At 52.6% G+C, this 23,720-nt stretch overlaps 4 protein-coding genes across 6 annotated transcripts in view; 1 reads left to right on the forward strand and 3 right to left on the reverse strand.

Moving 5' to 3' along the window:
* The window catches only part of MAST1 (microtubule associated serine/threonine kinase 1), a 28,852-nt gene extending 27,010 nt beyond the window's left edge, over positions 1-1,842 (reverse strand). The window contains exon 1 of the mRNA XM_070463315.1: positions 1,724-1,842. Within this exon, the coding sequence (XP_070319416.1) occupies positions 1,724-1,762 (39 nt within the window). The 5' untranslated portion in view covers positions 1,763-1,842. The remainder of the gene's footprint in view (positions 1-1,723) is intronic.
* RTBDN (retbindin) lies at positions 1,112-8,287 on the forward strand. Of its 3 annotated transcripts, XM_020887109.2 has the most exons (7): positions 1,112-1,243; positions 4,726-4,794; positions 5,362-5,609; positions 6,137-6,203; positions 6,317-6,427; positions 6,983-7,079; positions 7,824-8,287. In XM_020887109.2, the coding sequence occupies exons 3-7, from the start codon at positions 5,441-5,443 to the stop codon at positions 8,049-8,051; spliced, it is 672 nt and encodes a 223-aa protein (XP_020742768.1). In that variant the 5' UTR covers positions 1,112-1,243; positions 4,726-4,794; positions 5,362-5,440; the 3' UTR covers positions 8,052-8,287. The 3 variants fall into 3 exon arrangements, with proteins under 3 accessions (XP_020742768.1, XP_070319517.1, XP_070319515.1); XM_070463416.1 differs by lacking the exon at positions 4,726-4,794 and having other exon boundaries at positions 5,452-5,609; XM_070463414.1 differs by lacking the exons at positions 1,112-1,243; positions 4,726-4,794 and having other exon boundaries at positions 4,811-5,609.
* An 8,347-nt stretch (positions 8,288-16,634) lies between these two features.
* Positions 16,635-20,705, reverse strand: RNASEH2A (ribonuclease H2 subunit A). The gene is made up of 8 exons (XM_070463428.1): positions 20,579-20,705; positions 20,324-20,395; positions 20,072-20,198; positions 19,876-19,963; positions 18,211-18,348; positions 18,012-18,099; positions 16,944-17,067; positions 16,635-16,848 (listed from the first exon to the last, which is right to left on the reverse strand). The coding sequence occupies exons 1-8, from the start codon at positions 20,703-20,705 to the stop codon at positions 16,713-16,715; spliced, it is 900 nt and encodes a 299-aa protein (XP_070319529.1). The 3' UTR covers positions 16,635-16,712.
* Positions 20,706-20,914: 209 nt separating this feature from the next.
* THSD8 (thrombospondin type 1 domain containing 8) lies at positions 20,915-23,692 on the reverse strand. The gene is made up of 3 exons (XM_070463446.1): positions 23,419-23,692; positions 22,030-22,235; positions 20,915-21,003 (listed from the first exon to the last, which is right to left on the reverse strand). Exons 1-2 carry the CDS (start codon positions 23,567-23,569, stop codon positions 22,036-22,038), a joined length of 351 nt encoding a protein of 116 aa, XP_070319547.1. The 5' UTR covers positions 23,570-23,692; the 3' UTR covers positions 20,915-21,003; positions 22,030-22,035.
* Between the last annotated feature and the right edge of the window lie 28 nt (positions 23,693-23,720).

Genomic DNA, 23,720 nt, shown 5'->3' on the forward strand with positions numbered 1-23,720 from the left:
CAGAAGCCAGTTACAGAACTGCTCTGCCCAGCGGATTCTGCATCGCCTTGATGAAAGGAGGGCCCTGCGGACAGGGCATTTGAACTTAGATTGATGTACGATCCGAATTCACACGCGGGAAACGGGCGCTCTACGGTTGTAGGACAGCTGCTAAGGGGTTGCACCAGTGTGTGAGAGTGTAGTCAGGCTGCAAAGTGGTTAACCGTGCCAGAAGGGAGGAGGTTTGGGCAGGATCTCGGCGGAGTAGCTCGGCCAAGACGAGCTTGGGGAAGGATTGGAGGGTGAATGGGAGGATCCCGGGAAAGGGGCGTGGTCTTACGGAGAGAACGAAATCCCGCGTGGCACCGAGCCAATGGGAGTCGGCGCCGACCCAGGGGGCGGGACACCCTAGGAAGGCTCCTCCCCTTTCCCCCTTTATTCCAGGACCCGACGGCGCGGACCCTATCTGGCTGCTTCAGCACTTGTTCGGTCTTCGCGGCATCTCCCTTCCTTTCATCAGAACCCATTCTCCTAACCCAGCCCAGGGATAAGAAGGGAATCAGAGGAAGACCTGAAGAGTCCATCTGGGCTGTGGTTAAAACTCAGGGCTGGTTCCAGCATCATCCAGACGCCTGAGAAGTCCTTGCCCTCTGAAATGGCCCCTTCCAAAAATGGAAGAGGGCCCCTGGGTGAGGGTTTGAATTCTCGCCTCATCCCAAGCTCCAGGCTAGGGATGTAGCTTGAGACTGGGCCCATTCTAGGCTTTACATAAACTCCTCCAGATTCCCTAGCTCGGGGCTGTGCATCGAGGAGGCTCAGAAGAACCAGATGCCAGGCAGGCCTTAGGGTGAAGTTTTGATCAATTTTTGCTCTGGAGTTAGTTTGGAGGCAACGCCGAACCCCCATATTAACCCTTAAAAGTACATGCTGCGGACCAAATAGAACCGTTCTCAACTTCAGAATCCCCACCCATGTAGGAGGTGGGAGTTCCCCACACTCCACAGCAAACCTCAGTATCCCACTCCGTGCAGTGGACCCACATCTCTTGCGCCTGCGCAGCCTGGAGACCAACATCTTCTAAGGCTGCAAGGAGCTAAAAATCGCTCCCGCCCACCCACAAGCTGGGCTGGACTTGAGGATCGCGGAGTGGGGGCGGGGGTAGGGTAGTGTTGTAGTGAAGAGGGGTGGAATGAAGGGTGAGGAGGAAGACTGTCTAGATCCCTGTCCAATTAGGGCAGTAGGAAGAATCTCGGTGGCCAAGCAGGTGCGTGGAGGTCGTAGGGGGTCCCCATGACTCAGAAGAGGACTCCTGGGGTAATGAGTGGCGAGGCTGCAACACAAACATGTTTACCGCTGCTGCGGCACCTGCAGCCCTGGGGGGCGCGAGCCCTGGGGCAATAACTTTGCCCTGCACCCCCTCACCCCGAGCCTGGCCGAGCACCAGGGCAAAGATCTCGATCTGAGCCCCCTATCTCCTCTGAAGGGTCGGGCGCCCCTGGGCTATCCTCGAGGGGGAGCGCTAGGCTGCATGTCCCTCCGTTAGATCCCTGGGTCCCCGGGCAGAGCCTGAGGGGCGGGGTCCCCAGCGCGGCGGGACGCGCGGCCACCGCGTTCCCCCCGGGTAGCTTCCCGAGGCCGTGGGAGGGGGTGCCTGCGCCCTCCCCGGCGTTAAGTTCTCCCGCCTCCTCCCGGGCTCCGCCCCAGGGCGCCGACCCCTTCCCATCCACCCGGGGCCGCCGCATACCTGCAGCCTCCGGCGACGAATCAGGCCGGAATCGTCCATGGCGGCGGCGGCAGCGGCTTCGGCCCCCGGGAGGGAGGTGGGAGGCGGCGGCAGCGGCGGGAGGAGGGAGGCGGGAGGGAGTGAGAAGCCGCGGGGACCGCGGCGGCGGCGGCTGGGGCGCGGGGGGGCGGGGGGAACCGGAGGGAGGTGGCGGGGGCGGAGCAAAGTGGGGCGGACCCGGCACCGTCACTGCGTCTGGGCGCCCGAGCCCGGCCTTGGCCGAGGCTGCCCGCTCTGGGAGAAAGGGGGAAAGCGTGGGGGAGGAGCCTCCAGATGCCCCCAGTGAAGTCAAGCTACCGTGAGAGCCCCGTAAGGAAAGACGTGCCAGGGGGGAGACATGCTCGTGGGTAGGCTCCGAACGCAAGAAACACCCCAAGGGAGACAAGCTTACTAAGATACATTCCCTATGCGGACAACTCCCTCCCCGCAGTGATCCCCTCAGAGAGACACATTCCCACGGGGAGGTAGTCCCCGCAGGGAGGTCCTCTCCAATCAGGAACTCCTTTTACCCTGACAATCATTTCTGAAAGAGATGGTCTCTGAGAGGTGACACTTCCTTTCAAAAGCCCACCCTCCAAAGAAGAGACATTTCTGTAGAGAAGGATCCGCGCTGGGGATTCACTTGGGGAGCCTGCTGAGAGTACCTTCAATGAAAGACCCCATAAAAGCCATAGTTTCTATGGGAAATTGCCCCCATCCACGAGACTTCATATCCCAAGGAGATAGTCTCTTACAGAGTGTATCTGCACTGAGGAGACCCGTCCTCATAGGAGATGCCCCCTCAGAAAAACACTTACAAGCATATACGAACCCTCTTCCCAAGCAGAGACTCCTTGGGGAACCCTGCCGCCCCAGCCCCCAGCGATCCCCTCCCTCATCGTCAGGATTAAGAAGCCAGGCTAGGCTGGGCTGTATTTATAGGAACGATTAGCTGGTAGTTGGGGAGGGGGGCAGCGGGAGCGATTTTCATCACTCCCCCGCAGTGTTCCTACAGCTGAGGCCAAGCCAACAACGCTTCCCAGAGTTGGAGTGGAAGCCCCCACCCCAGCGTTGACATTGGAGGGCATGGCGGGGTGGCGGCTTCCCAAGGGTCTCAGCCCATAACTTTCTCGAAGGCCCTGGAGGGCGCGGTCACTGGGCCAGAGCGACCTCTGACAGTCAAAGGGAGCCACTTCGAAGTCTGCTTCTTGGTGTTCCCCAGGCGCTTTTCTACTCATCTCTGCGCCTTTGCCTGAGTTGTCTTGACCTGTTTCTCTCTCTGTTGGCGTGTTTGTGTTGCCATCTCGCCGAGTTTGTTCCTCGCACTTCTTTCTCCAAGGTCGGAACGTTTCTCTTGCCCCCTAATTCAGCCTGCAGCCTAGGGAACTCTCCGTGGTGCTGATCTGGAGCACTCCTGTCCGTCGTGCTGAAATTATGAGCGCAGGGTTGGGGGCGAAGGTCACGGGAAAGGAAGGGTTATCAGGAGGCGCAGCCTAGAAAATGGACAGATATGACCCACGAACACCCTGAACTACCCCAAGATGGGGTGGGTGAGGGCGAGGTCCACTGGATATTGGTTGCTGAAGCCAACAGCGTGTACCCATGCAGGGACCAGGAGACAGTGCCTCTTGATTCATTTACTCAACAGGTATTGAGCACCTACTGTGTGCAAAGAAGTGGTTTGGATTTGGGGGAGTACATCCATAAAAGAGACAGGCAAAAACTCTGCACTAGTCCGAGACGAGAGGGAGAGAGGTTGTGGTAGTAGTCACTGCTCACAAAAACACATGCACACTCTACAAGCACAGGCACACACACACTCTGCAAGCTTACATATGAACATGAACATACCAACACATGTGCAACAAACAGACTCGCATACACCTATTAACACATTCTGGAAACACTCTACAAAACATCCATTCTGAAAACACACACACACATACAAACATATATGAAGCAAACACAGAAACACATATACATACAAACTGACTTTCTGCAAACATACATCCAAACACGTACTCAGAAAACACAGACATACCCACACTCAGAAATGCAGGCACATACAACACATACAAACACAAGCATATGCAGGCATACACAACCATAACTCAAACCAAGGGAACCCCAGGTGCACACAAAATACAGTGTGCAAAATACAGACACATTATCCTCCCAGCACAAAACATGGACACACATACACACACTCATGCACTCACTGGAAGGCTGTTTTTCTTTCTTTCTTTTAGTTTTAGTTTATTTAGTTTAGTTATTTTGGAGGGCTGTTTTTCTTATTGGACACTGCCACTAAACCTTCTGCTCTACGAGGATTGAGATTTTCATGTCTTAGTCAAAACACTGTATCCCCAGAAGCTGGCATACCATAAGTGCTCAATAAATGTTTGTTGAATGTATTGAGGGAATGTTTGCAGGGGACAAAAATTCACAGAAACTTCAAAGGGGGTGTGCACACACACATTTTAGAGGGAGACACACATCCTCTCCACACATGATACCTCCTTATTCACTCATTGTCAACATTCATAGTCAACAACTTTTATCCACCGACTTATTCTCAGTATTTCTGCAGGATACCTACCCTCATCCTACATCCCTCTCCCCAGTATTTATTATCTGACTCTTACTCAACTGGACACACTAGGCTTGGAACATTTACAGATCTCCTTACCCATATTTTGAACATACACACACACATGCACACAAACCCAAGCGAGTTGCATAAACATACTCTCACACAACAAACACATATAAACTCTCAGTACATACACAGACACACAAACACACCCTCATCCAACACACACACACACTTCACACATATACAGAGTTTAAGCCACAAGCTCTACATAAAAACAAACACAAGGGTATATACACACGAGCCCCAGATCCTCTGGTCTTTGGTCACCTGGAGCAGAGGGAGGGGTGAGGGAAAGCCACTCCCCTGCATCAAACCACGCCCCTTTCAGCTGTCGCTGTTTCCTGGCTTTGACCCTGAGGTGTCTCAGCAGCGGCCTAAATTCCAGTTCGACTAACAGGTGAGAGGTGGCCAGAAGTGGCCAGAGGAAGAAGAGAGGGGGAAAGAATTGCCTTGTCTTCACAGACCCCCAGTCCCCACTGCCCTGGGGACTTTGGCTCCCAGGGGCAGAACCCGAGTCCTGCCACAGTCAAGGTTGGCTCCAAAGGTCTAGCCCTGGGTGGCAGTTCCTAAGCCGATTGTGGGCCGAGAGAGAGAAGGTGACCATGAAAGGGGCCAGCAGGGATCAAGAAGGAGGGAGGGAGGAAACTGGGCAGAGGAGAGGATGGAATTACTGGGCAGAAGAGGGGACTGGAAAATCTAGGGAGGTCCCCTTAGAGGATGGAGGAGTTTGCCTGGGGTCCTGTAGATTGGGAGATTGTTTCGGGGGAGGGAGATGGGGAACCGTGGTCAAACAGGAGTGAGATCTGCACCTGAAGGGACGGAGGGGACATGAGTCCAATGGGGGGCTCCTGGGTCAGAGACAGGCCTTGGTGGCCCCTGGGGACTTGAGAGTGTTTGGCTATTGCTTCCTCATCAGCTTCCCATTCTTTGCTCTGCCTGGCACTGTCTCCTGGCTGGGCATCAGGACAGTGCCACCCTGAGCTACCAGAAAGGGACAACTGAACCTCACCCTGCATCCCAGCTACCTCTCATCTCAAGTGGATATGGCCTGCAGGGGTCACACTCAACCCAGGGCATTGGCCTGGGCCCTGCAACTGACCCTGGCATGGATGCTGCTGGGGGCTTGTGGAGGGAGCCACCCACTCCCAGCTAGATCACAGAGACACCATAGGCTGGCGACCAATCTGGGCACAGACCAGCTGCACCTGGAAGGTAAGCATTCCAGATTATGCCTAAATTCTAACATCCAGAAACCTCAACTCAACCACAACAATGCCAGAATTTCCTTACCAGAGGGATTTAGGGTGACTGAAGGAGGCACCTGGGTCTAGTGGTGATTAAAGAGCACGAATTGCCTAGGTTCATATTCCAACTTCATAGCTGTGTGACCATGGGCAAGTCACTCAACCTTTCTGAGCCTCATGTGGACCATTAAGTAAGGAGGAGAAATAACAGATCTACCTCATAGGGATATTGTAAAGGAGCATATGTAACCATATGAGAACTTACATCGCTGCCAGAAATGTAATAAATGACAAGCTTATTTCGATTTGTGATTATTACTAATTGAAGCTGCATTTACATCCCAAGCGAGGTGTCTTTAATTTTTGTTTGGGAGGACTTACATAATTAGGGTCTCCCAGTTCAGAGGGACCCCAAGTCTTGGTTCCTCAGCTCTACCTGGGGACACAAGATTGGAACTCACTGGAGTCCCTTTCTCTGTGGGCCTCTTCCCTCAGAGATGAACCCACCAGAGGCATCGGACCCTGGGCTCCTCCCAGTGCGCTGCGAGGAGCTGAGCCCCAGGTGAGTACACTCACCTCGGGGGTTTCTCTGTGTTCTTTGCTCCAGTTGCTCCAACTAGGGGCCAAAGTCCCTGCGCATCCTGACCTATCCGTCCTGTCTCTCTCGATGTCCAGGTGCGAATCCTTCCTGGTACACCTCCAAGCTGCCCTTCGCAGTCGCTTCCACTTGCTGCTTTTGGGGGTACGCCAGACGCAGCCGCTCTGCTCTGAGCTCTGCGACGCCTGGTAGGAGAGGCGGTGTCGGAGGGGCGTGGCCTATATTTTGGGCGGGGCCAAACTAGGGATCTGCCCCTTGATCCTCCGGGCACCTGAAGGGGCGTGGCATGAGTCCAACGCCTCCAAGTCTAAGGCATGAGGCCTTGTGTTTAGAGAATAGGAAGAAAGGGGCAGAGCTTGTGGAAACCCTGGCTTCTATGACTGGCAGTACGGAGGAGTAGCCTTCCGTGGAGCAGGGTTTTTTTTGTTTTGTTTTGTTTTTTCTTGTTTTTTAAGGGAAGGGTCTCTTGATTGAGAAGAAGAGCTAAAAGGTTGGGACTGGCCTGGAACAGATAGTCTGTGGTCGGCAAGGATGAGTTCTCAAGTGACAGGGTCCTGGGTAAATGTAGAGAATATGGGGCAGGTTGAAATCTAGGGAATGGTTTCTGTAGGAACGTGGTTCTAAGAGGCAGGGCCTGGATCTGGTGAGAGACAAATGGGGCAAAGCCTTGGAGAGCAGGAATCCCACAAAGACGTTGCCGTGGAGCCTTTCTCCACCTTCTTCTCTCCACACACCATTCCCAGGTTTGCCACTTGCGAAAGTGATGTCACCTGCAGCCCGACTTGGCTCCCACTCCTAGAAAAGAGGGGCTGCGAGCCTGGCTGCACTACTTATGGGCAGGTGAGCATGGGGCAGAGGAACCAGGGAGGAGACTGACAGCTACCCTTACGGTGTCCTGAGTTAACACGTCTAGGTCCCAAGAGTCTGGACTGGCGTGGCCACCGAAAACCCCCACTCCCACCTTTCCCCTTCCACAGCCCAGTCTCCATAGTAGGTATATCTGTAGCATCCCTAAGAGCCGCTGAGTCCAGATTTGCCCTCTCCCTGACCTCTGCTTATCTTGTGGCTCAGATGGTAAAGAATCTGCCTGTCAATATAGGATACCTGGGTTCCATCCCTGGGTTGCCAAGTTCCCCTGAAGAAGGGAATGGCAACCCACTCTAGTATTCTTGCCTGGAGAATTCCATGAGATAGAGGAGCCTGGCGGATCATGTAGTCCGAGGGGTCACGAAGAATCGGACACAACTGAGCGACTAGCACACACACACACACACACACACACACACACACACACACACAGGATGGTCTCTGCTCTAGGCCCATCCACAGTCCAGGAAAAGGCCCAGAAACCGGAGTCTCCTTCCCCAAGGCCTCAGTCTTAATCTGGTTCTCCCCCCGCTGGAGCCCCCTGAGGCTCCCCCGTAAGAGCTCGCCCTCCCCATGGCCTCACCCCCACTATGGTCCTGCCCCCCAGACTCCCGGGAGGACCCAGAAGTGGGAATAGCCTACCCTAAGATCTCGCCACAGTTCCCTGGGTCTCTGGACTCCACCCACTCAGGTCCTGAGTCCACTCCTTCGCCCCAGACTTTTGCAGACGGAGCGGAGCTTTGCCGCTCGCTTCTGGGCGACGCGCTACCAGTGTCGGATCCCGGCTCTGGTCACTGCCTCAACATTTCCGTCTCGATGTTGCCGCGTCCCAGACATGCACGAAGGGCCTGGGGAACCATTTTCAGGCGCTCCCGCCGCTCTCGCACCAGGATCCTGGACTCCGCGAGCAGCGGGAGTGGCAGTGGAAGTGGCAGCGGCCCCTAGGGGGCGCCCGGACCTAAATGGAAGATACGCTTCCTCTCCCCCACCCCCGACCCCGCCCCTGCCCCTCAAGACAGCCAGCGTCCCACCCCTGTCCCTCACTGCCTTCTAGTTTCCAGAGTCCCATCCTTCCTCCCAAGGTCCCCAAAGACTCGCCCCTCCCCAGATTATTTGAGAAATAACCCAAGTGTATTAATAGTTCATTTTTTCCCTCTACCCCCTAAATAAACTTTCCAGTTAGAGCACGTGATGTGACTGCTTCTTGGGGGAAATGGGTGGAAAGGATAGTTGCCAGAAAGCGTCTCCTGAATCCTCAGGTCCTAAAGTTAGAGCGACTGATTCGTGCGAGCATGTAAATGAGGGCTGGTCTATACCCTGGAGCATCTCACAACTTGGAACATTCGGATGCCAGAAATGGGGAAGGGGTCCAGAAGAAGGACCGACAAGGAGAGGTGTGCTCGCCCACAGGGTGCCACCAGCCCCACCAAGCTTCTTGATTTGTACATACCTCCCGACACCCTTTTACGGCATTCACCTCTGATTAAGAAGCCCCAGAGGGGTCTTCTTTCCTTCCTCCATTTCTCCCAAATGCCATTCCTGGGGACTTCTCTAGAGGGTTGTCCAGTGGTTAAGACTCTGAGCTTCCACTGCAGGGGGTCCACTCCCTGGTCTGGGAACTAAGATCCTGCAAGCTTCGAGGTTCAGCCAAAACAAATGAAATTCCTGGACCTAAAGCAAAGGACTGGACTCAGACTCATGGTTTGGGTTGTAAGCATTAGTCTTTAATCCTCCTCCTTATCCATAGGAGAGACAGTTTCCTCACCTGGAAAACAGGGGCAATATCCCTTTTGTTGTTCAGTCACCAGGATCCTGTTCAGTCCCATCTGACGCTTTTCGACCCCGTGGACTGTGGTATGCCAGGCTCCATGGTTCTATCTTCCAGAGTTTGCTCAGATTCATGTCCATGGAGTCAGTGATGCCATGTAACCATTTCATCCTCTGCCACCCCCTTCTCCTTTTGTCTTCAGTCTATCCCAGTATCAGGGTCTTCTCCACTGAGTCTTTGCATCAGGTGGACAAAGTATTGGAGCTTCAATTTCAATTCTCCCAATGAATATTCAGGGTTGATTTCCTTTAGGATTGATATCCCTTTAACTTCTGTTCAATAGCACAAGATTGGTGGATGTATCCAGGCACTGTGCTAAGATATATCAGGCCCATTCCTTGCCCTCAAGGAAGATGAAATAGCATAAGAAGTAAAGTGTCCTACTGAGAGTAGCAGACTAGCATCTTTCAGATGTCAGAGACAAACTCAGTTCAAAGTGCTCTTAGGGACTTCCCTGGCTATCCAGTGGTTGAGACTCTGCACTTCCACTGCAGAAGGCACAGGTCTGATCCGATTGGGGAACTAAGATCCTGAGGCATGGCCAAAAACAAAAGTCAAAGCCTTTAGCCAAGACAGTGATAAGTTTCAGGAATGGCTGTATCTGGGTTCTTAAATGTTGTTAGGAATCTGTTTTGTTTTGCTTTCTCTTGGCTGTACTCTGAGTCAGGATCTCCTCACATTAGCAAAGACGGGCCAGCAACTCCATGATTTTAGTGAAAAAAATGGGCCTACTTCTCTGTAAAACCAACAAAGCTTCCAGGGCTGGCTCTCATTGATCCACTCTCCTCATAAGCCTATCACTAAAGTCAATAATTGTGTCAGGAGAGATGCTGTGCTCTCTGACCTAGGTTTTGTTTGTACCTAAAGTCCATGGTGAGATGCATTCCATCTGAGCCACGTGAACTGATGTATGGGGGAGCGGCTGCCTCCTCCTGAAAGAAATTTAAGGGCTGGAAGCAGGAGAAGTGGAAGGAGTGTGTGTCAGGGAGTCATGGTATATTGACCACAGAGAACGGTGGCTATGACCTTGACTCTGGAGTATATCCACCTGGGTTCAAACCTCAGTTCTACCGTTTACTCATTCTGTAACTTTGGGCATATTGCCCAGCATTTATGGGCCTCAGTTTCTTCATCTGTAAAATGGGGATCATAATTGTTCCCCTAATAGGGTTATTGGGAGAACTGAATGAGTTAATACAAATTGTTACGGTTATGCAATACTGTGTAACAAATAACTCCAAACTTAGTGGTGTAAAACAACCATTATTATCTTTCATGGTTCTGGACTTTCCCTGGGCTCAGCTGGGTGGCTCTCTCATTCAAGTTCTCTCATGCCACTTCAGATTGTGGATAGGACTGGAATCACATTCACGTATCTGGTGGTTGGTACTGGCCCTTGCCTTGAACCTTAGCTGGGGCTGTTAGCCAGAATAGCTACACACGATTCATCCCAGTGGCTTGGGCTTCCTCATAACAAGGCATTGGGTTCTACAGGTACGTGTCCCAAGAGAGTCATGTGGAATGTGAAAATTGTCTCACTTTTGATTAGCAAGTTGTAGAAGTCAGTGTTGGAATTCCCTGGCTGCCCAGCGGTTAGGACTCGGCACTTTTACTGCCAGGGCCTGGGTTCGACCCCTGGTTAGGGAACTAAGATCCCAGAAGCCATGCAGTGTGGCTAAAAAAAAAAAAAAAGTCACACAGTGTCACCTCTGCTTTCTATTCATTGAGTCATTAAAGACAGCTCTTATTCTACGCTCCACCTCCTAATGGTAGGGATATCAAATAAAATGCTTAGAAAATGCCAGGCATGTAATTAACACTCAATAAATGCAGACATCATCCATAATCACCGTTGTTGCTGATGTTTTATATGCACTGCTATTGTGACAAAGAGAAACAGGCATTTAAGGAAGAGGAGTGAGGTAAGCCTTTGAAGGAATGCCAGCCAGGCCATGGGGAAGTGCATTTCAAGAAGGCCTGAGGGTTTCAGGTTCTGGGAACTCCCAGCTGCTCAGAAAGCCTGGAACAGAGCATGGAAGTCGGGGTCAGAACATGGAAGGCCCTGAATGCTAGGCAAAGGCACTTAGACCAATTAATGAGGGGTGTGAGAGCCACAGAAGGTTTAAGTGGAAGGGGGGACACAGGGGGATGATCCATTCGACTGACACTCTGCAGGCCAACAAGCAAGCCAGGGGGAGGGTGAGATTGGAGGACCTTGGGACAGGAAATGAAAAATGGGTAGAAGGGGATGAATGAGAGGGAATCAGAGGAATAACCCATAAGGGTGTACGGAGGAGTGTGGGAGTGATCATCTGAAACTTTCAAGAAGCAAACGTTGTTGTCAACTTCAGTTTAAATAAAACCTTGGGGATCTTAGGCAGGTCTGATGTGGAACCCTGAACTCCACATTTCTTTTTTTTTTTCACTCACATATTTATTCTTGATTTTCCACCCAATTCCATCTTCTTTGTGATTCTCCTGGTTCTCTATCACAGTCTTAGGGAGGTTGCCTTAGTTCCACACAGCTGGACTCCACATTTATAACCGCCTGGTGAACTTGATGCTGGTGGCCTTCCTCGTGGGATGCAGGCGTCCTAAGTTATGATGCATGGGCTCTGGAGCTCACAGACTCAGTAGTTGTGATGCAAGGGTCTTAGTTGCGGCATGTGCAATCTTAGTTCCCCCGACCAGGGATCAAACGCAAGCTCCCTGCACTGGGAGTGTGAAGTCTTATCCCCTGGATCACCAGGGAAGTCCCACTAGACTTTTGTTGGAAGAAATATTTGTGAGTTACAGCTTTACAGTACCCCCTAGTTTCTGCTTGTCACCAGCTGGGAGGAAAAAGGGTAACAGTTTCTCCTTCTTATCAAGCCAAATTCCATCAGTAGTCAGAGGTCCAATGATTTCAAGATGAACTGTACTTCTAATAATTCTGAGAGGGAAAGAGGCAAGTCTGAGATACTCAACATTTATGGCATAGAAAAGGGCAGAATTACAAACTGAATCACGTTGGGACTTCCCTGGTGGTCCAGTGGTTAAGATCCTGCGCGTCCATTGCAGGGGGTGTGGGTTTGATCCTTGGTCAGGGAACTAAGATCCCACAAGCCTCGCAGGTGAATTAAAAAAAAACAAAACACAAAAAACAAACAAAAGCAAATGGAGTCAGGTTTTATACTTTGCAACTACAGTGATAGCCACTGGCAGAGGAGTAAATAGATGTCTTTAGGCAGAAAAACAGGGTGGTCCCAGCTCTTTCCAAGGTCTGCCCTCATCACCTCTACTCTGGGGCCTTCTTGCAGCCAGATCTTCTCAATCTTGGGGTCTCTGCACTTGCTATCCCCATTGCCTAGAACAACCTTTGCATGCATGTGTACTTAAGTCGCGCAATCGGGTCCGACTCTGCGATCCCATGGATTGCAGCCCACCAGGCTCCTCTGTTCATGGGATTCTCCAGGCAAGAAGACTGGAGTGGGTGGCCACTCCCTTCTCCAGGGGATCTTCCCAACCCAGGGATCGAACCCAGGTCTCCTGCATTGCAGGTGGATTCTTTACCACCTGCGCCACCAGAGCAGCCCAGAACCGCTTTTACCCTTCTGTTATCGTTTCACCCCTCTCACACTTCAGATCTCAGCCAGTCAGATCTTCAGGCTCCAGGCCAGGAGCTCCAGGCTGGAGCTGGCCTCCCCATGTGCACTCCAGGAGCTCTCAGGTCCTCAGTGGAGGCTTGTGACCGTGACTAGTCAGCCCCAGCTTCCCCATGTCCAGCACAGGACTCAGAGAGTGCAGGGGTGTTCTCTCAAGAGCTCAGTTGCGCCCACCCACCCCCCAAAGTCATGTTGAAGCCCTAAGACTTGGTACCTCGGAATGTAACTGTATTTATAGATAAACCTTAAAGAGGCAGTTAAAGGACTTCCCTGGTGGTCCAGTGGTTAAGAATCCGCCTGCCAATGCAGGGGACACAGGTTCAATCCCTGCTTTGGGAAGATCCCACACACCGTGAGGCAACTAAGCCCCTGCAATCCAACTACCGAGCCAGTGCTCCAGAACCCTCAAGCCACAACTGCTGAAGCCGGCGCATCCCAGAGCCCGCGCTCTGCGGACTGAAAATAGAGTAGCTTCTCTGTGCAGCGGCAGACGCGGCGCAGCCAAAAAGAAAATAAATCAACAAATAAATCTGTTTTTTTTAAAAAAGAGATAGTTAAGGTAAAATGAAGTCCTATGAGTGGGCCCTGATCTCACAGGGCTGGAGTCCTTGTAAGTCGAGATTAGGACACACACAGACGGAGGAGATGAGAGGGGAGATGGCCGTCTACAAGTCGAGGAGAGAGATCTCGGATATCAACCCTGCCGACACTTTCATCCTGGACTCTGCCTCCAGAACTGTGAGAAAATTAATTTCTGTTGGTTGAGTGTCCCAGTGTAAGATACTTTCCTATGGCAGCCTTGGCTGACTAATAATACACACTCCATAAATAATACTCCCACAATGCCCTGGTTTTTTTGTTTGTTTTTTTTTTTTTGCCATCAGAGCATTTACTAAAGTGAATAGCCGGGACTTGGCTGGTGGTCCATTGGCTAAGACTCCACACTCCCAATGCAGGAGGGACAGGTATGACCCCTGGTCAGAGAACTAGACCCCACATGTTACAATCAAGAGCTCTCATGCTGGGACTAAAGATCCCACATGCTGGGACTTCCCTGGAGGTCTAGTGGTTAAGAATCCACCTTCCAGTGTATATGCTCAAGATGAAACTGAATTCTATCTAGGCAAGAGATTTGCTTATGTGTACAAAGCAAAGAACAACACAGTAACTCCTGGTGGAAAACCTAACAAAACCAGAGTAATCTGGGGAAAGATAACTCGAGCTCATGGAAACAGTGGCATGGTTCGTGCCAAATTCCAAAGTAACCTTCCTGCTAAGGCCACTGGACACAGAATCTGTGTGATGCTGTACCCTTCGAGGATTTAAACTTCTTGAAAATAAATAAAAGTGTGGATTTGTCCTGTTTAAAAAAAAAAAAAAAGAATCCACCTTCCAATGCAGGGGATATGAGTTCCACACCTGGTCACGGCCTGTGGGAACTCAGTGCCCTGGCCAGGGGGAACTAAGATTCCACAGGCCATGGGGTAACTAAGCTCATGCACCACAACTAGAGAAGTCCATGTACTGTCAGATCCCAGCACAGCCCTCCCAAAAAAGATCCCACACGCCACAACACAGAATTGGCAGAGCCCAATATTTTCTCTCCTTTTCTGCTAAAACTTCACTCTTCAGCAGTTCCCTGGTAGTCTAGTGGCTGGGACTCGGTGCCTTCACTGCTGTGGCCTGGGTTCAATCCCCGGTCAGGGAACAGAGATCCCACAAGCCATGCAGCCAAAAAAACACCAAAAAGGTGACATTAAAAAAGAAAGAAAAAAAAAGGGTGAAATAAAATCCTATTGTTCAAGTCAAGGTGTGTGCCTGGGGATCAGGAGTTGGGAGAATGGGCAGATACGGAGTCTCTCCCTACCCCCAGGCATCAGTATTTAATCCTTTACCCCAGATATTCCATTCCCCTGGCAACAGACTGTTTCAGGCATAGAAGCAGTCTACTTTCAGCCAGGAAGAGAAAAGGTGGCTGCTTGTAGATGAGGCCTTTGAAGGTTGGGATGTGATGTCTAGAGCTGTGGCAGCCATCCTGGGATCATGAGAGGCAAAAACCACCTACATTAGCAAAATAGAAGATGGACTAAAAGAACATCTTTGCAACTTCCCTGGTAGTCCACTGGTCAAAAATCTGCCTTCAAATGCAAGGCATATGGGTTTGATTCCTGGTTGGGTAACTAGGATCCCACACACTGCACTCTAGGCCTGCACACTGCTGCTGCTGACCCCTGTGCCACAGTGGGAGAAGCCTATGGGCCTCAACGAAAGATCCCACATGTCACAACTAGGACCGGATGCAACAAAATAAATATTTTTTTAAAAACAGAAAAACAAAGATAGTATTTAATGTTGAGCTCCTGACTTCCAAACTTCTCACGGAGTGAGATAAACTCGTCCTGGTGCTGGCAAGGCTGTGAGGGAAACGAATGCTCACTTACATTGTTTGTGGGAGTGCCACTGAGCACAAACCTTCACAGAGGGAATTTGGATATATCTCTTCAAATTAGAAATCACACAGACACACAGAAAAACTTAGAAATCACACAGTCCGTTTAACCCAGGAAACCTACCCCTGGAAATTTGTTCTACAGACACAGCAATGTGAGAAGGTGACTGCAAACCTGTCATTCCCTGCCGTACAAGTTTAACAGAAAGCTGGGGCACAACTCAAGGTCTATCAAGAGGTGCTAAATAAACAACAGGACAGTCACACCACAGAGGAATCTGCAGCTGTTATCAGAACAAGAAAGGCTTTTGGACACGTATTTGAATTATCCTAAGATGTAAGTGGTAAAGAGAGCCATGCCTGAACTTCCCTGGTCATCCACTGGTTAAGAATTCAGCTGCCAATGTGGGGGACACGGGTCGATCCCTGGTTGTGTGAAGATTCCACATGCCACAGGGCAACTGGGCCCGAGAATTGCAACTACTGAAGTCTACGTGTCCTAGAGTCTGTGCTCCACAACAAAAGAAGTCACTGCAATGAGACACCCAAGCTCCACAGCTAGAGAGTACCCTCTGATTGCCCCAACTAGAGAAAAGCATAGTAAGGAAGACCCAGCCACAGCCAAAACATAAATAATAGACAATTTATTTTAAAAACAGCTATGTATACTATCTAAGGTACACTGTGTTTTCATTTGTTTAAAAACAGAACCAGTTACAATGTATCTGTGTATACACGAGTAACACGCCAGGGTATCTCCAGAAGGGCCTAGGAGGCACCTGCTATGGTCCGAATGTTTGGACGGCCCCCAAAAAACTCAGGTTGAAATCCTAACCCCCAAACAAGATGGTGTTAGGTGTAAGGAGGACACCTTAAACCTTGGGAGGGGACAAGGTCACATGGGTGGAGCTCTCTCATGGGTGGGATTAGTGCCCTCATAAAAGGGACCCCACAGATTCCTCACCCCTTCACGTGAGAACCCAGGGAGATGGCAATCTGTGATCTGGATGAGGGCCCTCCCCAAAGCCAACTGGGTTGGTACCCTGATCTTGGACTTCTGGCCTCCAGAACTGTTAAATATAAGTATCTATTGTTTATAAAGCACCAGCCTGTGGTATTTTGTTACAACAGGCCACAAAGGACTGAGACACCCCATTGAGTCCACCAGGACGCTGGAGGGTAGTATGGGAGGGAAGCTTCTCAGTGCGGTATGTGGTGGGACCCTCAGTCACTTCAGTTGTGTCCAGCTCCTTGTGACCTTCTCACTGGAGCCCAGCAGGCTCCTCTGTCTACGGATTCTCCAGGCAAGAGCACTGGAATGAGTTGCCATACCCTCCTCCAGGGGACCTTCCTGACCCAGGGATCAAACCCGTGTCTCTTATGTCGCTTGCATTGGCAGGCGGGTTCTTTACCACTAGTGCCACCGGGAAGCCCTTAGCTTCTCAGTGTACTGGTTCCTAATTCTGCATCAAACAAACATACTAGGCATTTAAAAAGTCAAATTAAATCAACCAATACCCACCCTGTTTAGGTTCCAGAAGTCAGCGACTGGGTCCAGATGCAGACAGAGCATACTTCTATCCCAAAGTAGAATCCCCACACTTAGCTTTCCTTGAAGAATTTTAATCACGAACCGAGGAGGGACGGGTGTGGCGGGGGCAGGTAAAGGGGGTCCAGGCTGGCTTCTAGAGGACAGTGGCTGACTTCAGGCCCCGCTCCTGGAAGTACCGATGGGGGAGGCGGGGGCAGCTTTGGGGGCTTTCACTGAAGTAGGACTTGATCTTCCCGGGTCCCTCCTGATTCCCAGTCTCCGAGTCCTCCCTGTGGGAAAGAGGTGGTGGCTCCAACTTCTGGGGGACCAGTCCTCCCAGGCAAGGCAGAGCCCTGGCCTCTCACCCTCGCTTCCAGACACCTACCACATCACGTCTTCTGCCTCACTCTCCAGGATGCTCTGGGCTGTGCGCCAGCTGAAGCGGACAAACTGGGGGAAGCCGAACACGGGGTCCACATGCTTCCTCAACCAGGCTTTCGTCTTGGGGTCTGGGGGCAGGGTCGGGGGGACAGTGGGAGAGCCCTGAGCCCTGCCGTGCTTCTCAGTTTGGCATTTGAGGGCCCACCACCTCATCTCAGGCCTCTTCCTGAGTACCCGAGGGATGCATCACTGTCTGAGACGTCTTCCTGTCTCGGGACCCTTGCACAGGCTGTTCCCACTGACCCTCTGCCTGAGGACAGGTGCTCAAGGTGAAGTTCAGGGAGACTGCCTCTGGGTCATCTCGCTTACTTCCCCAAGGACAACAGGCACTGGACCAGCATTTGTGGACCATAAGGTAAATGCCCATTTTTCCCATGTCCACCAACTCAGTGGGCACTGGGAGGTCCCTGCTTGCCTTGCTCATGGCTAAATCCCCAGGGCTTGGCTCTGCAAGGCACATATGAGGTGCCCAGTAAGCATGAACACCGCCCAGTCTGTGTTTGGCCTAGACTTGGTTTTCCTCCCTTTGGCCTCACCTAGGTACAATCCCAGACTTGCTAGGTGGCCCCACCCAAGTGCCAAAGGGTTCCTTGTCCCCAGCCACTGAATCATCGTCTCTGCCCTTGTGTGCCTTCAGCAGAGTTTACTGGGGATGCGGCACAGTCATTTCCACCTTACAAACAGGGAGACTGAGCCTCTTAATGAAGACAAACAATGGATTCAAGCTGGGGCCACTGGACAGGAACTGGTACCCCTTACTCTGCCCCTTAGGTCCACCACCAGTCTCCGTGCTTCGTTGGAGCTCCAGAGAGACAGCGGAGAGGGAGGGAGGGAGGCAGAAGGAAGAGGGGCCTGCCAGCTGGAATACAGCGCTACCACTCGAAAGCAAGTGGAACCCCGATCTGAGCCTCAGCCTCTTCTGCTGCAGAGTAGGCTGAGAGGAACAACTTAGAAAACCTCAGAAGCACGCCAAGCCCGCCTTGTTCGTTTACTGTGGCTGCCATCTGCTCACCATTAGGGTAGCCCGAGCCATAATCAGTGTCCAGGTCCGGCAGTTTCTCCACAAACTTCCAGTTCTTCACAGCCCGGTCTCGGGCCACCTGTGGGCAAAACAGGCACTTGGGTTCTCCAACAGACACCGTGAAGCAGCCATGCCTGCCTCCTTGCCCAGGGGGATGCTGGGAGCTGGCCATGGCCAGTGGGGGCCTAACCTTGGCACAGATACTGGCAGCACTGACCACGGGGTAGAGGGCATCTGCCTTGGCCTTGACTGTCACCTCAATGCCAGGAAAACGCTGCTGCAGGCGTTCCTGGTATGTCTCTGGGAGCCCCACGGTGTCCACAAACACCTGCCATGGTGAGAGAAATGTACTCAGTCAACAAACATCCAGAAAAAACAACTGTGCAGATGACCCAGCTTCACAGTCCTTGCATTTGCTGTTCCCGCTGCCTGGAATATTCTTCTCTCAGCTCATGACCAGGCCCAGGTTGCATCTTTCTCTCAGAGGTCTCAGCTCAAACATCACCTCCCAAAGAGGCTTTCCCTGATCACACTATATCCATTCTACATTTACTGAGCACCTACTGCATGCCACAGGCTGTTCGAGGTGTTGGAGACACAGCAGTAAGCATGCTGGAGTAGATACCCTGGTGAGGGCCAGAGACAGGAAAGAGGATCAATAAAAAAGGATCGGGGAGACTGAGAAGAGGTTATAATTTTCAACAGTTTGGGGGTATTTTAGGAAAAGTACTCTGAGGTGGTGACATCTGAATAAAGGCCTGAAGGAGATGAGGGAATGAGCCATGGGGAAGTCTAAGAAAGAGTGTTCTAGGCAGAGGGAACAGCCAGTGCAAAGGTCCTGAGGCCGGACCATGTCAAGTACTCCGGACAGCAGTAGACACCACATGGCTGGAACAGAAATGGGGTCAGAAAAGTAACAGGACAAGTGATCTCCACAGCTATTATTATTTTCGAAACCACCTTTATTATTTGCTTACCAGCTGCCTATCTGTCTCCCCTGACTTGGTCATGAACCCTGAGGGCAAGGTCCTTGTCTGTCTGTCCCAGCACTGCATAGGCAGCTCCACATTCTTTACATAGGCAAAGGTCCTTGTTTGTCTCCACAGCATTGCACAGAGAGGCCTGGACCTGAGCCACCTCCTCGGCAAGGCCTCTCTTGTTACATTCCCTATCTCAAGTGTACTTGCCCTTCTGATTCTCTCAAAACAGTCTGTTCTTTGCCTCAGAGCACTGGCTGCAGTGCCAACTTCTATTTCTCTCTGGAGACTTCATCTCATTTCTTCACTTGCCTGTGAGTTTTCCTAATTCCCACAGTGCTCAGAAAATTAAATGTCAAGATTTACATTCCAAAAATATAAATGACTGTCTGCTGTGTGGGGAGCACGTGGTAGGGGAGGGGGCTGGAAGAGGATGGAGCAAGCAAACATGTAGGATTCGTTCTAGATACTGAACTTTTAGGATAGAGAGAGAGATTAGATGGGGGTGAGGCTGGGGGCTCCACAATGGTCCTCAGTGGAGCAAACATTTGGGGTAGAAAAAACAGTTGGGGGAACTTCCCTGGTAGTCCAGTGGTTAAGACTCCACACTTTCAATGCAGGGGTGGGTATGGGTTCAAACCCTGGTGGCGGAACTAAGATCCCACATGCCATGCAGTGTGGCCAAAAAAAAAAAAAGACAATAAAATAAAATAAAAACAGTAGGATGTCAGCAGCAGTGACGCACATTCCTGAGATATTCTAGGTATGTCTGATGCAGAGTCATCCACTGCACTTCTACACTCCTATTTTTTTTTTCCCCCTACACTCCTATTTTATCCTGAGATGATCAAATGGGGGCAATCCGACAGTTAGCTCACCTGGGCCACGTTCACACCCTGGTCCAACGCAAATTGCACTAGTCCAGTGGCTGTATCATGAGAGAGGGCGTTCAGGTTGTATTTGACCCTGTGGTGGTGGACAGAACCCAGTCAACTTCGTTCCAGCCACCCATCCCTTCCAACCCACTCTGGTTGCCCCTCCTCCCTACCCCCCCAATCTTTCGGGACCCCTCACCGCCCAAGCATGCTGGTAGAGATGAGGTTTGGAGACAGCACGTCCAGTGCCCAGCCCACAAAGTCCTTGTCCTCCTCCATTTTCGCAAAGAGCCTGTCCCGCTCGCTCTCCGACAGGGTCTTTGAGTCTGGGAGGAGGGTTGGGAGAGAAGGGGAGGGGCTGGTTCTCCCAGTTCCTGCTTTCCTCCTCTAGCCTACACCCACCCGTGCCCATGCACAGGAACCCCCTCCCTAGACGGACCCCAGTGCTCACCTGCCACTTTTAGGGCCTCCAGATCCTCCAGGCGGGACAGGGGACAATAGCAGATAGCATAGACCATGGGGCCTGGGGAAAAGGGAGTCCAGTGAGCTCGTGAAAGCCGCCACCTCTATTCCATCATCACCGCTTTTTTTTCGGTGCCATAACCAATGCCATCGCCATCACCACTATCACTCCCCTCCCCAGAGTCTGGTGCAACTTGCATCCCCCTTTATCATGCCCCTCCCCCACCCGGCCCCGGGGGCGCACCCAGCACCGGGCCCCGGCCCGCTTCATCGACGCCCAGGACGCAGGGCTCCTTGAGGCACACAGGAGGCACAGGCGAACTCAGGCGACAGCGGCCCGTATTGTCTCTTTCCAGCTCGCTGAGATCCATGCCGCCTCGGCCGCCGCCACCAGCCGTAGTAACGAAGTCTGCAAAGAAAGGTTTCTCCGCGCGTTTTCCGCGGGCCCCGCAGCAGGGCCAGCTCTGGACCTATCGGCACGCAGGACACGCCCCCAACGCGCCAGCCGCCGTTGACGTTTGCGCAGCCTTCGCCGACGCCGCTGCCGTGCAGCTTCCTGGGAATTGTAGTTTCCGAGGCTGACCAGGGAGCTCCGCCTTTGGGGAACCGGGTGGGCGGTGTCGCTTTCCAAGCTCCGCCCCGGTGTCTCTGGAGCGCCTCCCGCCGCGGCTAGTGGGCAGAAAAGGGGAAATTGAGGGGGAGACTTGAAGGACTCGACCTCATCAAAGCTTGTGCTGTGCTTAGTCGCTCAGTCGTATCCGACTCTTTGCGACCCCTAGGACTGTAGGCTCTTCTGTCCATGGGATTCTCCAGGCAAGAATACTGGAGTGGGTTGCCACGCCCTCCTCCAGGGGATCTTCCCAACCCAGGTCTCCCGCAGTGCAGGAGGATTCTTTACCGTCTGAGCCACCTGGGAAGCCCCGTCGAAGCCTAGAAGGTCAAATACCACTAGACTCAAGAATTCGGTGTCCGCATCAATGAGTTCCCGGCCCCCATCTGGTTTCAGGCCCTCCTGTGTTCGAGGTCCCTGGAGCGCCACACAGTCTAAGCCCCCTATACTAGGGATTCTGGCTCTCACTGGACTCAAACCTTCGGACTTGGAACCCCCAACTCCCTCGTAGCTCACCGGAAGCGCCTCCCCCCTACCCCCCGCCCGCTTTGTATCTTCTCTTTCGGGCTAAGCCTCCTCTACCTCTGAACAGAGACCCCAGACTTCTCCAGAATCCAGCTTAGAGTCTTCGTCCATCACGCAGGCTCCCTCCCCCTGCCAAACTCAGGGTTCAAGCCCCCGTCCCCTCCTCTGCTCTTTTCCTTCTTTTTCTCACGTCTTAGCGAGGAGCACGCCTCCTGGATTTGTTCCAACGAACGCATCTCTTTCTATTTTCTGCTTTCATCAGGGCTCACGCCCTCAGCTTGTGGGTTTCTGTTCCTCCATCTCCGTTTTCCCCTCCCCACCCCCACCGTCTATCTTCCTTTCTCCTCGGATATCAGCGAGGCTCGCATCTCCTGACTCAGCTCTGCTTTCCCACGCTCTGCCCAAGCCCCAGATTTAGTGTTCCTTTTCCCGATGCCCGCCTCGTACCCGCGCCCCCACGTACAGCCCTTCCTCTGTCCCCTCCCACCCTGGGGACTCAGGGCCCCGGACAAGCCAGCCCGCCGCGGGCGGGGGGCGCCTCCTCCACGCCCGCTGCTCACCCGGGCTCAGAGCCTCCAGTCGCAGTCGTTCGGCTCGCAGGATGAACAATCCCGTTGCCGGCAGGGTCGCACCTGCACCAGATTCTCGCGGTCCATGAACACCGGGCCCGGCGAAGTGCCCACAACCTCGCGGCTGCGCTCCTGCTTGCCCAGGTCGCAGAAACAGCGCCACTTTCCCCAAGGGCCCAGGACAGAGTCTTCCAATTCTAGGGATGGAGGGCCAGGTAGAGGGGGAACCTATATCCCCCCATTCTAAGGAGGGCGGAAGAGAAATATACTAACAAATAACAGTTCCAGACTTCCGGAGATGGTGAAGAACAGGGAAGCCTGGCGTGCTGCAGCCCGTGGGGTCGCAAGGAGTCGGACACGGCTGAGCGACTGAACAACAGCATATTTGCTCAGCCATGTTTGTCTGCCACCTATCCCGACACAGATGATCTCTAATCTTCCCACTAGTCCCAGGTGGGGAAACTGAGCCCTAAGAAGAGCAACCCACCTTTCCAAGCTCACACATCTGGTGAGTGGCCCAGAGGGGCTGCCAAATGACACTTCCCATCTGTGCCTGCCTGTCCAGTTGGGGGTGTGGTACAACACACATGGTGGCCACCGTCTGAAGGTGACTTCTCCCTACAAGGGTATGATCACAAGCCGGTCCAACAAGTCCAGTGTCACCTGACCAGCGGTGTTACCAGGTGGTAAATTAAAGGACATAATTAGCATAATGAAGGTACTTAAAGCCCCTGGCTATGCACGAATACAAAAACAATTATCTTGACCACTTTTAAAGCAGCTACATTTATCAGACGCCCTTTACAACTGTTCTTTTACAGACTCTTCCCTACGGCCCTAGCTGACAGGTCTTAGCTCAAGTCTGGGGCTCAGAAAGTCCTGACACCTCATGCCCTCATCAAGTCTCTGCCAGACAACACTGCCCTCTTTCCATTCCTCTTTCCATCTTGGCACTTGCTGCTCCGACTCCCTGGCGCGCTCCTCCCCTTAAATCTTCGCTTTTGGGGCTTTTTGCTTGTCATTCCGGCTGCACTGGTTACCTATCTTCAGCCAGGAGGCCTTCTCTGACTTTAGAAGTTTACATGCGCCCTGCCTTCTCTATCTCCGCCTTTCTCAGCACTTATCCATGAATTTATGGACACGTCTGCGTTGGTGTTTATTGCCTGTCCACTCCCCTCTCCCCGTGTAAACTGCTTAAAGACACTATCTTAATTTACAGATGAGAAAACTAAGCCAAAGTAACCAGCCCAAGAGGTACCCCCAGGGCTCAGCAAGGCAGAAACTTGAAGTCCCTGGAGGAGGGTCTATCTGCAACCAGTTGGTGAAGTGGTGGCAAATGAGGCTCCTTTCTGCACTGTCATATCCGCGGCCTGCAGTTACCTTTCTCCTGATGCTGCAGCCGCAGCTGCTCCCAGGTGTCCCCTTCGCCCTGCTGGCCGAAGTACTGGTAGTCGGGGGAGACCTGGGCAGGGGTCACCAGCAGCAGGAGCATCAGAGACGGCAGTAGCAGTGCCGCCTGGCTCCGGGCCATGCCGGACTCCAACCGACCCCGGCGCGCTCCAAAGAGGAGCCCCCGCGCATCACCCCCCGCGGTCGGGTGCAGTGGTCTGGGCCGGAGGCTGCGCGTCTCCCCCCGCCACTCGGGGGCGCGTGGTCGCGGCCGGCTCCGCTTCCCCTCCCCT

The sequence above is a fragment of the Odocoileus virginianus genome, chromosome 3 (genome assembly GCF_023699985.2).
Source record: "Odocoileus virginianus isolate 20LAN1187 ecotype Illinois chromosome 3, Ovbor_1.2, whole genome shotgun sequence".
NCBI lineage: Eukaryota > Metazoa > Chordata > Mammalia > Artiodactyla > Cervidae > Odocoileus > Odocoileus virginianus.